General features: G+C 47.2%; 1 protein-coding gene across 4 annotated transcripts in view; it reads right to left on the bottom strand.

The window, feature by feature from the left end:
- trh (PAS domain-containing protein trachealess) overlaps positions 1 to 14,989 on the bottom strand; it is a 464,837-nt gene that overhangs the window by 70,709 nt on the left and 379,139 nt on the right. For all 4 annotated transcript variants that reach the window (XM_050180191.3, XM_050180192.2, XM_050180193.3 and 1 more), the window contains one exon: positions 6,673 to 6,908. In XM_050180191.3, the coding sequence (XP_050036148.1) occupies positions 6,673 to 6,908 (236 nt within the window). The remainder of the gene's footprint in view (positions 1 to 6,672; positions 6,909 to 14,989) is intronic.

Here is a 14,989-nt window from a genome sequence, read left to right as displayed (position 1 = left end):
AGCAAATTGTGTTTTGCTATTTCACAGTCCTGCATCGTCTGAAGCATATATATATATATATATATAGCTTTTTTTATACTGACAAACGCCATAGACAAACTTCTGCCGGACAGGCTCAAGAATTTGCATCTGATCAACCACAACGCACTTCGTATACACTCATTAACTCATTTCGGCTAGTGTCAACAAAAGCCGGCTTTTTAGGCTAAGATCTAGATAAACAAACTACCTCGCTTTCTCATCATCCCCGCGATATCCCCAATTCGCGAGGCTCTCTCAGAAAAGGCCTAACTGTAAATGCCGAAGCGAGACCGACAAAAGAACTTCGACAGAGGGCTCGCCAAAGCCTCTACACACGCGAACGGTGGCAGAGTCTCGCGCACAATAGAGACAACACAGCGCCGCTCTGCATACACACACAAAAGAGCGAAACCTCCAGCGGGCTTCGCGTCGACCCCGGCAGACAGGAGCCGCCGAGGTTGCACGCTCGCGCTACAGTGGCTACAAGTACTCGCGCGTCCGAGCCTCTTATGGGCAGACAATGCCGAGAGATAACCCGAGGAGAAGTGGGATCTCCAAATCGGTGGTGCTTCGGGGTGTACGGTCGCGGCCTCATCGCGACGACCGCTGCCGCCACTACGGCTCCCCCTTTTCAAACCCTTATACCGTCGACTCCCTCGTCCCATCAGTGCTACCGCTTGCTATGCCTTACCTCTAGCACCGTCAATACCTAAAAAGCTATCTAAAAGGTGTTGGCACAGTCTCGTACAGGGAAGTCTGCCTCCCTCACTTCGGAGCAAGCGCTAATCTTCTCAGATTTATAGGCACTTTGAGCGAGCGTGAGCACGTGCGCCTGTGACAACCCCCCCCCCCCCCTTCCCAGCCGACCGCGAGGCTTCTCAGCGGGGAGGGAAAAAGACGGCCAAAACCGGCAGCTTTAACGCCGCGCCTATATATGGAACGACTCCGGTAGCCCACAGTGAATCTCACGCGACCCTTCCCCTCTCGAGCCCTTTCTCTTCGTTCCCAGTGTAAACACCGCCCTGGTTGGTTTCGTGTGCGTATTTGGCTGCCAAGTCCGGGAGGAGAAGCCCTGTATCAACACGCGAAGCAGCGCTTGCGGCGCTGCCGGGGGAAGCGATGTGCAAAAGAGAGACGAGACTGCAGAGACCGCAGCAGGGATCCTACTTTTAAATAGGAGTACAGAGAATCGCGGGATCAACGCGCTCCTAAGAGCTCTTACTTTGCAGTTAAGTATTGAGTGCGCGAGTGAGTCAGAGAAGCGACTCGCACCGGATACACGGAAGTTTTTCAGCGCAGCAAGCGATGTGGAGAATTGCCGTTTTCGGAGCCTTATTATACGAAGGCGTAAGTACGAGCCAATTTATACGCTCAACTGCGCGCTTTGTTGCGTGCTTTGAGCTGGCTCTCAGGTATTCGTAGATGCCCCTTTGTAGAGTACCGGACTGTCTCGCATTTCGCGAAGCGAAACGTCTTGTTCGTTCTTCGCGTGGCGCAGTAAATGGCGTCAGAGTAAATGCTGTTGATTTGCTTCGACGATGCTTTCGTTGAGCCTAACGGAAGACTACAAATAGCGGGACGCTTTAGCTTCTACGGCGCTAGCGTATCGCCGTTACCGCCTCGTTGTGGTGAAGCTGCGAGCGCGTTCGCTGTATTGTGACGCGTACGTACTTAGCGCCCGGCGGGGATTGTTAATGTTAACTGTAAGCGGTAAAGCGTAACGGCCTTACAGTAGAATAGAAATTTTACAAAGTTCAGGTTGTCCTTGTGTGAAAGCGAAGTTACTCAAATGATGCAAAACGCCTTTATTCGTGGTTGTCACATAATGCTGATGATATAGACCAAATGTGTTTTTTTTTTCTTTTTTTTCTTATTTTCCCCTATTTAAACCTTTAATCGTGTTTTCAAAATTCGACATCAGTCTCAAACACTCACCTGCGCGTTCAAAACCACGCTCAGACATATGAAATTATGCGTGTTCTCCGAATACGCTTCAACCGACCCAAAATCTAGAGATGGCCACACAATGAAGCAAGTACGCTCCCCATTCCGCTACCCTTTGAAATGCATAAAGCAGTCAGAAAGTATCGCCAGCAGTGCGCTCGCGAGATTTTTCAAGCCTTCAGCCTCTCGGCACGCGGGGATGCATGCATCAGCACTCCGTCCTTAAGACAATACATATACTATAGTTCGTGCGGTAACCATTTCCTTTTTTTGTGTATGCCTTGTCTACGCCTTCAGCGCTCTGTCCTGAGGTTCTTTTTCTGTGTCCGCTGTCACGCGATTATAAATTTGCTGTTTAATAATGTGTACCAACCAGCCCAATTGGACACGCTGTTAAGGGTTTTTTACACACTGAACTTCGAGAGAAAACCACATCGCCGTTGTTTGTGGCCGTCTCAAGTATATTCGCAAACGTTACCCTCGAGCCGCTACGTCCACACATAGTCGCGCGAATGCAAGAGGATCTCATCACCATCGCATCAGCAATTTCCCGTCTTCCGTGTGCCACCGATTGGAATCTCTCGCGGCCTTACGGGAAGCCATGAAAGACCACTCTCATCGGGAAGGGGGGCGAAAAAGAAAGAAGGGGATAAGGAAGAAAGAAAAACCGACGTCCCTTAAAGGAGTCTTGACGATTCACCCTGTATACTGCCACCGTGAATGGTGCTGTATTGAGTAGTCACACCAAGCACAGGCCGCCACTCCCATACATTCGTCCTCCCTTCCCCATGTCATCAGGAGAATGCAGAGTACAGAAAAGGGAGACACACACCCTAGCCCTCCCTCTCCCATTAATTCGAAAGGGGATAGTACAGGGAAAAGAGGAGGGAAGGGAGGGATAAATGGGGAGAATAAAGAAGCGTCTTAGGAATAGTAGTAACGGCCGTAAAGGGGAGAGAAAGGGGAAGAGCCGGAATAGCGAGCGGTAAATGCCAGAGCAAGAATAAAGTGAGAGGGTGAGGAAAGGAGGCGAGAAGGAGCCTATGAATATCCCAAGGCACAAACTGCCGGCCACGGATAGGCCAGGCTCGGCTCGACAGGAAGGCAAAAAAAACCAGAGCCCGTCGTCTATCGGTTGGCGCTGATTACGGGCTGCGAAGGCCTCCATTCCCGTTATTGGCCATATTAACGGGCAACGCTCACCGGATTACGTGGCACAGGTTCCTGATCATCGGCGGGGAAAAGGAGAAACGGCAGGAACAATCGAAGAGGGGAGGTACAAAATGGAGCGGGAACCATGAAAACACGTATAGTGGCGAGTGCTAAGGCTTGTAAAAGGGAAAGAGGTACTGGGCCATTTTTCTGCACTCTCTCGCTGCTTTCTAGACAAAACTACGCTATTATTTTGTAAAATCAGCGGATATACAATATAAAGCGGAGAACGATAAAAAAGAATATTTTGTAAGATATAGCTAAATGATTTAAAAATTTAAGCAGAAACTGATATATTGTAAGAAGAAGTACACTGTCTATATATTACGTACGACTCCGCCTTGCCACACAGCCCTCCCGCTATTTCAGTCTAAATCCGCATCCGTCCCCATCGAATAATCAAAGCACATCAACGGCGGCAAGGAAGAAGTAAGTAGAAGCTCCGAACAGCCCAGGCTTAAAAACAAAGACCTCCCTGAGAAACGTCCGAACCGGGTGCCTGGAATGCTCAAATGGACGCGGGAAAGCGCGGGACTGCGCGGGAAGAAGCGATAACAAAAAGAAACAGAGGGGGGAGAGGGGGTCTTAATTTCCAATACGTCATCATCAGGCGGCAGCGTTGGTATCGGTTGGGCCTTGGAGAGAGCTGGTGGCACCAAAGAACGGCTTCCCATAGTGACAACAGGGGGCGCGGCAAAGGCAGCATACGGAGCAACTGGGGAAGGTCGGCGGTTATTATGCGATCACGATCATCGCGCGGATTAAGGGATTTGACAGCGAAGTCATTTGCCTGTAACCAGGCTTATGCGTTGATTTGTAAGCAGTGCCGGGCTGCTTCTCGGCGAACGCAGTTTGTAAACGCTCTCTGAATGCTCTTTTACATACTGGCGTATAGAAAAGAAAAAAGGATATATATATATATATATATATATATATATATATATATATATATATATATATATATAGAGAGAGAGAGAGAGAGAGAGAGAGAGAGGGAGAGATTTCTTTTACAGAGCAGATGACAGACTGATGATAAGAAAAGGAACAGACGACACTCATGTTCACCTGTTTTTTTTTTTTTTTTCCGCAAGGATCTGTCGTTTGCACTGCATAAAATCAGTCATATTTAAGTCAAAATCCAGCGTTAACGCTTTAAAAAGGCTATTTGATGGATTTCATCTTGACAGGCAGCTCATTGAATCAAATATATCCGGTGACAATCTAAGAATAGCAGTGAGAAATACACCACTACGCTACTAGAAGAAACTTTCTATAGGCGTTCCAACCAATCATGCTCGCTCATTTTCGTGAAAACAGAGTGCAGATGAACTTCTTTCAACATAAGTGTCTCTCGAGAACTGTTTTGGAGCGCGGAGGTGCAGAGGGCAGGTTTAGGGCGGTATTTGGTGCGGAACAAGAGCAAATTCTCATATCACCGATCGTATAGACACCTTACAATGAGGTTTCGAAAATATTTAGCGCTAGCGCCAAAAGAATGAAAAACCATAATAAGTCTAAAACATTACGACGATTTTGCAGTGCACTGCAAGTGAGCTACTACTTCAAGCTAACTCAACAAAGGGTATACTTCGCAATGTGAACCTAGATTCCGCTCTACAGGTTTGAAGACGAATGAGCGTTTTGACACCAACGCAGTGAATTATTGAAGAAATGACAGCTGGAGGGGGGCATGGCCAAGTCGTGTACTTGCAAGTACACACTCCCGCAGCACACTGAATCGCATTAACGAAAACCCGTGAGTATACCCCTGAGAAAGGAAGTTTTTAAATGCCTTCAATAAAACAGCTTTATCACACAACGGCCATGACCACGTGGATTTACGAAACAAAATACCCTCGCGGGCGGTTGCCACATGTCGAGTACGCGGAGAACCAATCGCGCATGCTTTTATATAAGTGCGCCACTTGATAACGACCCGCCCGCTGGCATTACGCGCCTGCCTCCTGGTATGGCCGAAGCAGAATTGCGCGCCCCTTACTCCCCCCTTCCCACCCCAAACGTTTTGTTTTTTTTTCCTCGTAGGCCGGCGGCAGTTTGTCCGAGTGGTCAACGCCTGTGTCCGGCCAACCCTGTCGGGCATGCTCACACATACGTCAGTGACAAAAAATCATACAAAAAAGAAAAGAGAAACAGAGACATGAAAACAAAGGGGACACTGAGCTAAAAGCAGGGCACCGCCTTCACAATAAAAATCCGTGGCTGCTGCAAAAGCCCACGGCTAGCTTTCAACAAAAGCACCGTTATTCGTTCCCCCCTCTCTCCTTCAGTCTTCACGTCTCCATATTCTCCCTGCCCCGGTTACTATACGGCCCGGCTGCTACTAATCTGCCCTGTGCGCCCTTCTCTGCCGCTTCGTCGAGCCATTAGCAAAATTGCAGCGCACGGATGTGCCGGGGCAGAGGAAAGGTTTTAGCGGCGAGGGCCGTTTAGGGCGATCTGGCGCGCCCGTTCGGTCAAATCCTGCCGACTCAGCTCTCGCCAAAGCCCACGAAGGCCGGTGCGATGCGTGACGAGACGAAACTCGCTGCGTCATCGTCCCGTTCCACTGCGGTGGCGCGACAAGCCGGCGTGCACGAGCGTCGAAAGGCCGATTGCGACGCCGGTACGAGTTGGCAGAGGACCGTATGGGCAGTGGACAACGAGACCTCTTCGGTGTTGACGCACAGCGCTGGCAGGGCAGACGTAGTGGACAGCCGGCATACACGTACGCCTCGACGGGGCGGTTCGCAACGGTTCGATGTAGGCTGCCCACATACGCACTCTGAACTGTGTAGGCTCCCTGGCTAGATGAGGTGCGAACGAGATGGCGCGAATGCGAATAGAACGGGGTAGAGGATAGCTAGGCTGGAGAGTGGGAGAGGTGAAGGCAGTGGTAATTTGCCCCGGAATGCTCTTACTTTATCCTCTTCATGTATGCTCATGGAGTCCAGCAGCGGTGCCTACGAAACGTCCTTCTGCGTTCAAACGTCCACAATTTCAACCAGCGTAAATTTATTGCTTTTCGTATTTCTTTAGCCGCACTAAGAGCAGTCTAGTTTTTAGAAAGTTCTACGCTACGAATCCAAAGTGCAAAAATTTTCCCACAGAAGTGAAGACGCAAGTCGTCCGTTTTTCACTACTCGTTTGTCTTGATAATACAGCAGCGCGTTTTCGCTAAGCCTTGTATAAGAAAACGTCACTGAGATGCAGGTTACTCGACCGGGCTACTCAACAGGACACAAGGGACGTTCGGGCGTTGCCATCGCCGGTATAGATCATCTTTATTTACCACTGCTACTATTACCATTACCTAACACGAGACTGAGAACTAACAGTTCTTCGTTACTCTTTTGCTTTGCCTACAGTAGCGATGTTTAGCCCAACATTGCATGAAAGTTCGCGCCGAGGCGCACGCGAGATACTATGGCTCCGGTGGGCAAGCAGCGATACCAAATGTGCCACTCGTAAAGCGCCAAGCAGAAAGAGCACGTATACCTTTGAGTGCCTTTGAGGGCTGCATGTCCCTGAGCCAGGGCCGGTGTCCGTGCTGGGAAAAGTCTCTGAGCTTCAGGTAGGAAATGGTGAGGCGGATGATGGAGGCCTTGTCGAGCTGGCTGGTGATGGCCGCCGGTAGCGGCAGCATCTTGGCCAGCTCGTAAAACTCGTAGTTCTCCTTGCCCCGCCGTGACCTGGCTGCGTCCCGGCTCTTTTCCTTGCGCATCTCGAGGATACTGCGAGAGGAACGGGCATCATCGCGTCAGCGCTAGAGCTAATCAATATCCCCCATGTTTTAAAATTCGGACACTGTCACTGGCGAACAACGTGGAGGTTTCCTGAATATGGCGTTCACCTATGGACAGCAAAACTAACTTTAAACGTCAATTTCCTCAACGAACAATAATATGGGGTGAAAAAAGAACACTGTAAGCAAATTGAAATAAACAGTATCTTCAATGAGAGCCTTTCTTTCAGTCCTATTAACAATTTAAAACACTGTTTAGCAGACTATGGGCGACGACGGGCTTCATTTTGTCGGTTACTCGTGCGTCTCAGTCAGTAAGCATGTCTGCATGTCTGACAACAGGACATCATAGGAGATTCGCGAATGACAACTACACAAGCATAGCGTGCGGAATTAGCGCAGCTGCCATAAGGCATATCTTGTTAGCGTTACGAAGCACTCGTCCAGAGGTAAATCAGCGCATAATTACCCCGTCCAAGTTCTTCCGCTACAAAGATAAAGGAGCAAAGGTTTAAGAATGTGCGGGGGGAAATATTAAATGATGGCTGAAGCATTGGTGGCGTAAATATAGCAAACACGAAGTATAAGAAAACATTCGTTTTTTACGGCAACAATAAGTATTTTCAAGGCTTCGTGGTTTGTTAATGGCAGCCATGCATCTTAAAGACCGATAATAAACGCAGGAGAAAGGTACAGAGATAACGAGCTTGGTATTATCAGCAACCAACCCGTCTCAACGCTCATAACATCCATCCATCCATTCATATCCCAACAGAAAGCTATATTCCAGCTTGCCCAGAGTTCGAAACTGAGTGTCTGGATTAGTGTCTCGGGACATGCGAACTCCCCATCTCGCCGTATCGGGCACTGCCATACAGCTCCTCTGTGGCGTTGCTACTCCGGGCTACCTGCCGCAGTTGAGAACACCTTTAACGAGTTGACCTCATAATGACTTCATGGCTGAGAATTTTCTACTTGACTCACGTTGACAGTTAACTGCACAGCAGCAGAGTATTGGGGGCGAGCTCCACCCCTGAAAAAGCTGGCGCTGCGTCGGCGTCACGTGGTATGAAGGATCACGTGGACACAGGGGCCGTGTCGGCTGCTTCGGAAGCGCCGAAGCAAGCTGAAAACGAAAGTATAAAGTCCCAGCTGCGCTGCGTTTCCGATTAAGTGGGGAGGCTTTCCCGCTTCGGGTGTCCGCCTGACAACACTTGAAATCACTATAATAGATAGTCGCTGCCCTTGAAGGCGTCCGACATGGTGGGCTACTGCTCGGTGCCGCAGTGCCGGACGAACGCAACGGAGCCCGGTGTCAGCCTTCCCACATACCCACAGGACAAGAAGCTGCGTGAAGCTTGGAGCGCGAAATTTAAAACCGGCAGGCAGCCAGCGGTTACAACTCGGGTGTGCAGCAGGTACTTCCCCGAGAATGATTCCTGCGTCGGGGCTGCGATGTTCGGTGAGTAGCAGAAAGTGCGCACTGAGACGCTCTTTCGCACCCGAATAATGTCCCGAAGCTTTTATCTACGAACTTGTTGATGTTAGATACTGGCACGTTCACTGGGATGGAGTGGGAATGGTAAGAAGCACACTAAAGAAAAAAAAAAGGCGTGGCATAGGCTCATGTTTGTGTTAGCACTAAACAATGAATGTGCTTAATTAAGAAAAAGAAATACAGCGGGAGATTGCTCGCCGAGAAGACGGATAAACATACAGTGGAATGCAACTTGAGAAATAACGATATTGAAGCGTCCAAGAATTTAGAAGAAAATTTAAAAAATACTGAATCGCCCCGACGGCATATCAAAAGCAACGGTTGCTTGTATACTGTCAAATGATCATACGCTGCGGTCTAAAGCTCACGGCACGAAGTGAAATCTATACGTCACTATACTTAACTACTTATTAGTTCACTTATATGCGATGAGCATTCTGCTGAGTTGCCTCTGGTTGTTCACATTCCTTCTTTTTTTCATGTACGTTGTTACATTATAAGACAAAGCAAAATAGAAGTCATTTCATGGCGCACTTTCTTATTTAGGGAGAAAAGAATCGACCCGAGCAACTTGTTTTACACGGGCGCACCAAGTTCATTTTTTTGCACTTTGAAATAAGAAATGGAGGAGGGGGTGGGGGACGCAGCACTAAACGGCATACCAGTCGGGAGAACGCGGCGAACGCAATCAGCTGTAGAAAAGGAAAAAGTCCACAAGGGAGCAGCGCCATTGTCGTCGTACAACTTTACCCCGATTGAGACAAGCAGCCGAGGCGCTTATCGAGGAGCTCTCCGACACACAGTTCTCCCAAAATCTCGTTCAATACACTCATACAAGCACACTCACCGGAGAGGCGAAAACAAATTGGTTGCGCGAGCTGGAAGCTCAAACGAGTCTCCTGACTAAATAATACAACAGGAAGGAAAGATAACTTTCTCGGGATTCTGCTTTAAAACGGAAAGTCGCAGAAAACAAAGACCCATTTACGAGCGACCCAACCCCAAGCGGCTTCACGCACACCCTTCCCTTCTCCTCCTCTTCAGGAAACCTCCCTACCCACTGTTTCCGAGCTACAAGCAGAGTCCTTCATTCTCTTTCTTTATTTTCTACAACTTGATTCACTCGCTGATACCTTACTGACGCCCGTTTTAAAGAGAGCTCCATGCTCTATAGAGAAAAAACAACCTGCCGCTCCGGTATTTATCACCCACGATCTTAAAAAAGACGAGCAGCATGGCAGGTCCTTATTTTTATGCAGTTTCCACAGATAAACAATATCGACAAGAAATCAACATACAAACAGATTCAAGATACAAACAGTTCTCTTTTTTTTTTTCGGTAATAAAAGTGGAGGAGTTTGGAGATCCGAACCCCCAGTGAATCCTCTCCCCACAATGCTCGAGCTCACACGCGCATGTGCTTCTTTTAGACGAAGGCCAGGTTCTACTTTCTTCTATATATATATATATATATATATATATATATATATATATATATATATATATATATATATATATATATATGCACCCAACAGATGGCTTCCGGGCATTGGAATTCAAATTTCTGCGTCGTTGATGGGGAGGCCCAACAGGGGAGTCAGCATATGTACGCAAAGCACAAAGTAAGCACCGAAAGCAAGGACGGAGAAAGATTTTACGCTGTTTTTATTCCATGCGCTTTGGAAAAAAAAAAGAATGTTGTCTACCTGCATGACCACTACGCCTGTATTTAGTGACTCCTTTGCTCCCCTCCATCCCGTCTTGGTGGTTTTTATGGTCACGTCCTTTCTTTTTTCTTTTGTTCTTGTTTTCTCTCTGTGTCTCTTTCCCAATGGCCTTATCGATGCTTGAGTAGATTTTACAGGCACTGCAAACATATTATAGGATGACGGAATCTCTTTCTTTTATTTTCATTTCAATAAAAAACGACTACTGCGCTTGTGCATGCATATCAAATTTCTTGTCTGCATTCAGTTTCTTTTTGCGTCCATATGATCATCTTTAGTCAACAATTAAATGGCAAGGGAGGCGATTATGTCTGCATTTAGAACCAAACATTTCCTTTCCTCTTTTTTTTTTTTCATAAATACCACATCTAGGAAAACCCATATTCGTAGCCGCTAAACAGCGCAAGCAAATGCACACACGGAGAAATAACACGACCCAAAGCACTGACTTGCCCCTAAAGGTCATTGGCACGTCCACAAATATATACGCAGGATATCCCTATTGTCACAACAAAACACGAGAAAGAACAAGAGAAAAAGAAAACAAGAAGGAAACTGAAAATAATGACGTGTCCCACGAAGACACTCCCTTTGTCGGTGCTATCCAAAGTTACAGGAAACAACGGAGTTGATTAAGAATAAGCACGATCTCACTAGATTAATTATCGATTCTTACAATATTATCAGAGCGGGCGGTGCATGCGTAAGCCATGCTTCTATCATGCTGTCGCCAAAAGAAGCGGCTTTATTAAACACGACATTTTTATACTTCTTGCTTGTTTGTTGTTGATCTCTTTCTTTCTCTTTCTCTCTTTTTTTTTGCTTGTTGTTTGTTATATTTTTTATGTGCGATAATAGTGATATCCTGCACATATAATTGTGCACGTGCCAATAGCCAGCGCCTTGTCTTGTGCTTTTTTCTCCGTGTATGTGTTTTCTTGCACTGCATGGCCGCAATGCATTGATGCCAACTAGCTCGACTTTTACTGCTTCTAGAGAATCTACGTACCGAAGGCGAAGTCTTTGTTGATGTCCGTGTGTGCTAGGAACGTGTCGACAATAAAACTCTCCTAAAAGCTGTCGCTGTGAAGGAGCTGATGTTACGGCCAGAAAATCGCGCGTTTCACGGATACTTTCGGTGCGGAAATGGCGAAGGCAGCCGCATATTACTGACTAAATGTCGAGCAGTTGGGACGCCGCACATCCGCAAATGGCGCAAAACGAGAAGGGAAAATAATAATCAAATGAGGAGGACATACCACACCGAACTAAAAACAAGGCAGTCAGAACAATGGTTAGCGCGAACATTTGAATTGAAGTGAACTTAAACACAACGCTACGCTAATCTACCATAGTACCGAAGAACGTAGAACAGCCTTCATATGTCACCACGAATCCAGGAAACGAAACAAAGAAGAAATGTGTCTATTGTGCTCCTAATTGAAATAACGTGAACACGCAAATTAAATTTAGTGAGAAACAACGACAAAGAAGTGCTGCAAGTCATTGAAACTCTCTTCTCAGCTCGCGTTTACACTAGCAAGCGTACGTGCAAACAATATAGCGTACAACTAAGCAGAAGGTAGAAGCGAACAAGTGCAGACGTAAGCAGATGACAAAGGAAAATTATGTCTTCTGCTCACATCTGGAAGCAGAAAACAGGAACCTCTTCTGCAGGCAGACGCTTCTGAAAGCATTACGTTGTTATTTTCTTTGTCCTTTACGCGAAGGCAACATAGAGCGATGTCTATACTCACATAGAGACATCAGTACAACAGAAAGACAAACACTATCGTCAATCCTTCTTTTTCCATAAACTTAGACATCTGTTTCTGCAACGCTCGATTTATTCACCGCGTAAAATAGTAGCTCGAACAAAGCTGAAGCACGTCAAGACGAGAAGTCAGGGGAGGGAGGGAACGGGGCGAAGGGCGCTGTTGGCCAATAAAACTCGGCTCTCAAAGTTGCGCAGCGAATGTAACAAAGGCATGCGCGATCGACCATCCATCTGGAAAGTGCTCTATGGGGATATATCTAACTCACTTCTGCATTCCGCAGAAGTCTGACGCAATTGAAAAAGAGAGCTGTTACTCCCAGTGAACAGGGTGAGCATTTTACGAGCAGCTGCAGCACCGCGATACACCATATATCGGCACTCAACCCCTACAACCACCCCTCGACCCTCTCGTCCCCTCCTCCCCCCCCCCCCCTACATATAGCGATCCCAAAACACAGGCGCATGTTTTATGACCCAGTTCTGAATACATAAACCCGCGGAAGCGTCAAAGTTTCGGGTTTTGTCGTTTGCGTAGGATAACTATATTTGAGAAAGTCTACGTTGAACGACTTCGGTGGCCGCACTCAACACTGTTTCAGAGATTTCCTTGGAGAACAACTAAGGCATATCAATAGAGAATGGCGAACGCTTTGTGCTCAGCATGCAGCGCTAGGTAAATAAGAACGTAAGAGAGGGAGACGTTCAAGAGAAATAGAAGATACGTGCCTGGCCACTTGCAGATTTCACAGTAACTGTATACAGTACCCATGAGGTTTAGTGTGGTCTTATCAACTGTTTGCGGACTCAATTTATTAAACAATATATAGAAGTAATGTTCTGAGTAGCCGTCTTTAATGCAAGATTATTTGACACGACGTTTTTACGTGAATTTAACTAACAAGAAAATACAAGATGACAAAGTGTAGAGAAATGCGAGGTAATTCGGGAAGAAAGTTTTACATTATAAGACCAATAACGTAAACAAAATTAATCACCAGCGATGTAAACGAGGCACAGGGAGATATAGAAGAAGCAATGAATACGGGGATTGAGGTAAGGGGGAGGAGTAATTGAGAAAAACATTTTGACAAATAAAAACACTTCCTCGCAGAGCAAGATGTCTATAACAAGCCTGAATATGCGAGTATACAGAGAGCAAACGCTAATTAATATTTACCTTGCCTAACGTCAGCATAGATATTTCAGGCAACGCAATGCGAAATGCTGTAGCGGCAACGACCGTAAAGGTTTCAACTTCACATGTCGCAAGGTTAACAATAATGTAAATTTGGCTTTTCCGATGCGGATGAGCAAAATGGAAGCTTCACACGGATTAAGAGACCACAGGCAAACTACTACCAGCACCATTGATTCGCCTGCGCACTGAACCTGAATTTAAACATGTAACACGAGCTAAAAATTGGAGTGGTATATTATGATCACACTAGAGCGACTGCGCTGTCTCCTTATCATTCGATATCACAATCGTCGAATGACGGGGAGTTTCGAGGATTGCCCGATGATTGTATCATGCTATGATGCTAAAACCCTTGCGAATACGCATATCGTCCGCTGGTATAAGACCGACCCATGCCTTTAAACTGAATACGTGATGGGCCCGTCTCGATAAGCATGGATGTCATGAATTTCCAACCGGTCGAGTGATCTGTGTAATGCTAACACACACGCACGCATAAAGAAGAAAAAAGAAAGAAAGACTAAGAATACATGTACGAAGTGTACGAATAAAACGCATGTGTAGCGTAAAGAAGGCTAAACAGGTCGCAGCAGATGCTCCACAGGTCTCAACGCAACGAGAAATTGAGGTGAGTCCCTAATTGTACCTTCTCTCAATGCGCGACAATAAGAATCCGCGAGAAAAGATGCATTTCTGAATGCCCGCCCCGCTTCGGGATGTCCGCGAAACAAAAGCACCGATACGCACCGCTTCGGAATTAATCACCGCTCGCACTTCAACACACACTGCAACCGATTGCCCCCATATCGAAGACGTTCCATAAATCTGACGCCGCGTGGCCGCCGGCCGAGTGGGTAACGTATATTCTCGTTAAATGGGAGAGACAGCTCGCTAGGGGGCTCGCGTCACTGCTGGATCCGAAGAATAAATGTCTAAGGGGGCGCACTAAAGCGGGACGGTGGTATCCGCGATGCGATCATCGTATACAGCCTGCAGGAGGCGAAGGCGGCCACAATGGCCTCATCGAGTGCTGCGGCCGCGCGAAGGATGGAGCGAGGATTTCCCGGTCATCGAGAACGCGCAGGTCGAAGGCCCCCTCGGAGCCGATAACCGTAAATCGCGCGAGATCTCGCTGCCAGCGCCGCAGTATCCCGCAAGTTCCGTGTTCCTCCTTCTCGCGCCCGCTTTCTCGTTTCACCACGAATCTGTGTGGCACTCGTGGAATTCAGAGCGCGGCGTGATCCATTAACGAGGTGAGACGCATTTGATGCATCATACAGCCCTTCAATCTAATCGCGGAAACATTAACGAACGAGTAGGTTAAGGGGGTCCGAAGCGCTATATAATTTTGTTAGCCGCAACCAAACGAAGTAACAATGAAGCCAGAGAAAGCACAGGGGAAGTTATTAATTGTTATGTTCCATTGAAATGTAGAAACGCAAAAGAGAAATGAAAGTGCGCGGAAAGATAACTTACCGCAGACGGGAGCCGTATAATTCGTATGACGTCTGTGGTGCTTTACCATCAAGCTACCGCTTCGCCCTCCTTCCGTCCACTTTCTTGGGCGTTCGTGTATGTGTACAAGATTAGGAGCGCCACAGGAGTGTTAGCCAGCGCTGTTCCCGGTTGACTTGGCGGCTAACGAAAGTGCACCGTTTCACATCTTGAACTGATATCAATCTTAAACAAAGCTGTATGCCGAAATTACACGTCTGGAATACTAGGGGCGTCACTATTGTGGTGAGAATAGACTTACATGATAAGCCAGAAAGAAAAAAAAACGCAAGAACGAAATACCGGTAGCGCCGACACCTTGGGGCTCCTGCGCCGAAGTTGCCCATTACGTCATAGATACTGAGATCGTCTGCTC

This window comes from Dermacentor andersoni, chromosome 7 (genome assembly GCF_023375885.2).
Source record: "Dermacentor andersoni chromosome 7, qqDerAnde1_hic_scaffold, whole genome shotgun sequence".
Taxonomy (NCBI): Eukaryota; Metazoa; Arthropoda; class Arachnida; order Ixodida; family Ixodidae; genus Dermacentor; species Dermacentor andersoni.
The sequence above is the reverse complement of the archived record's forward strand: the minus strand, read 5'-3'. Positions and strand labels throughout refer to the sequence as shown.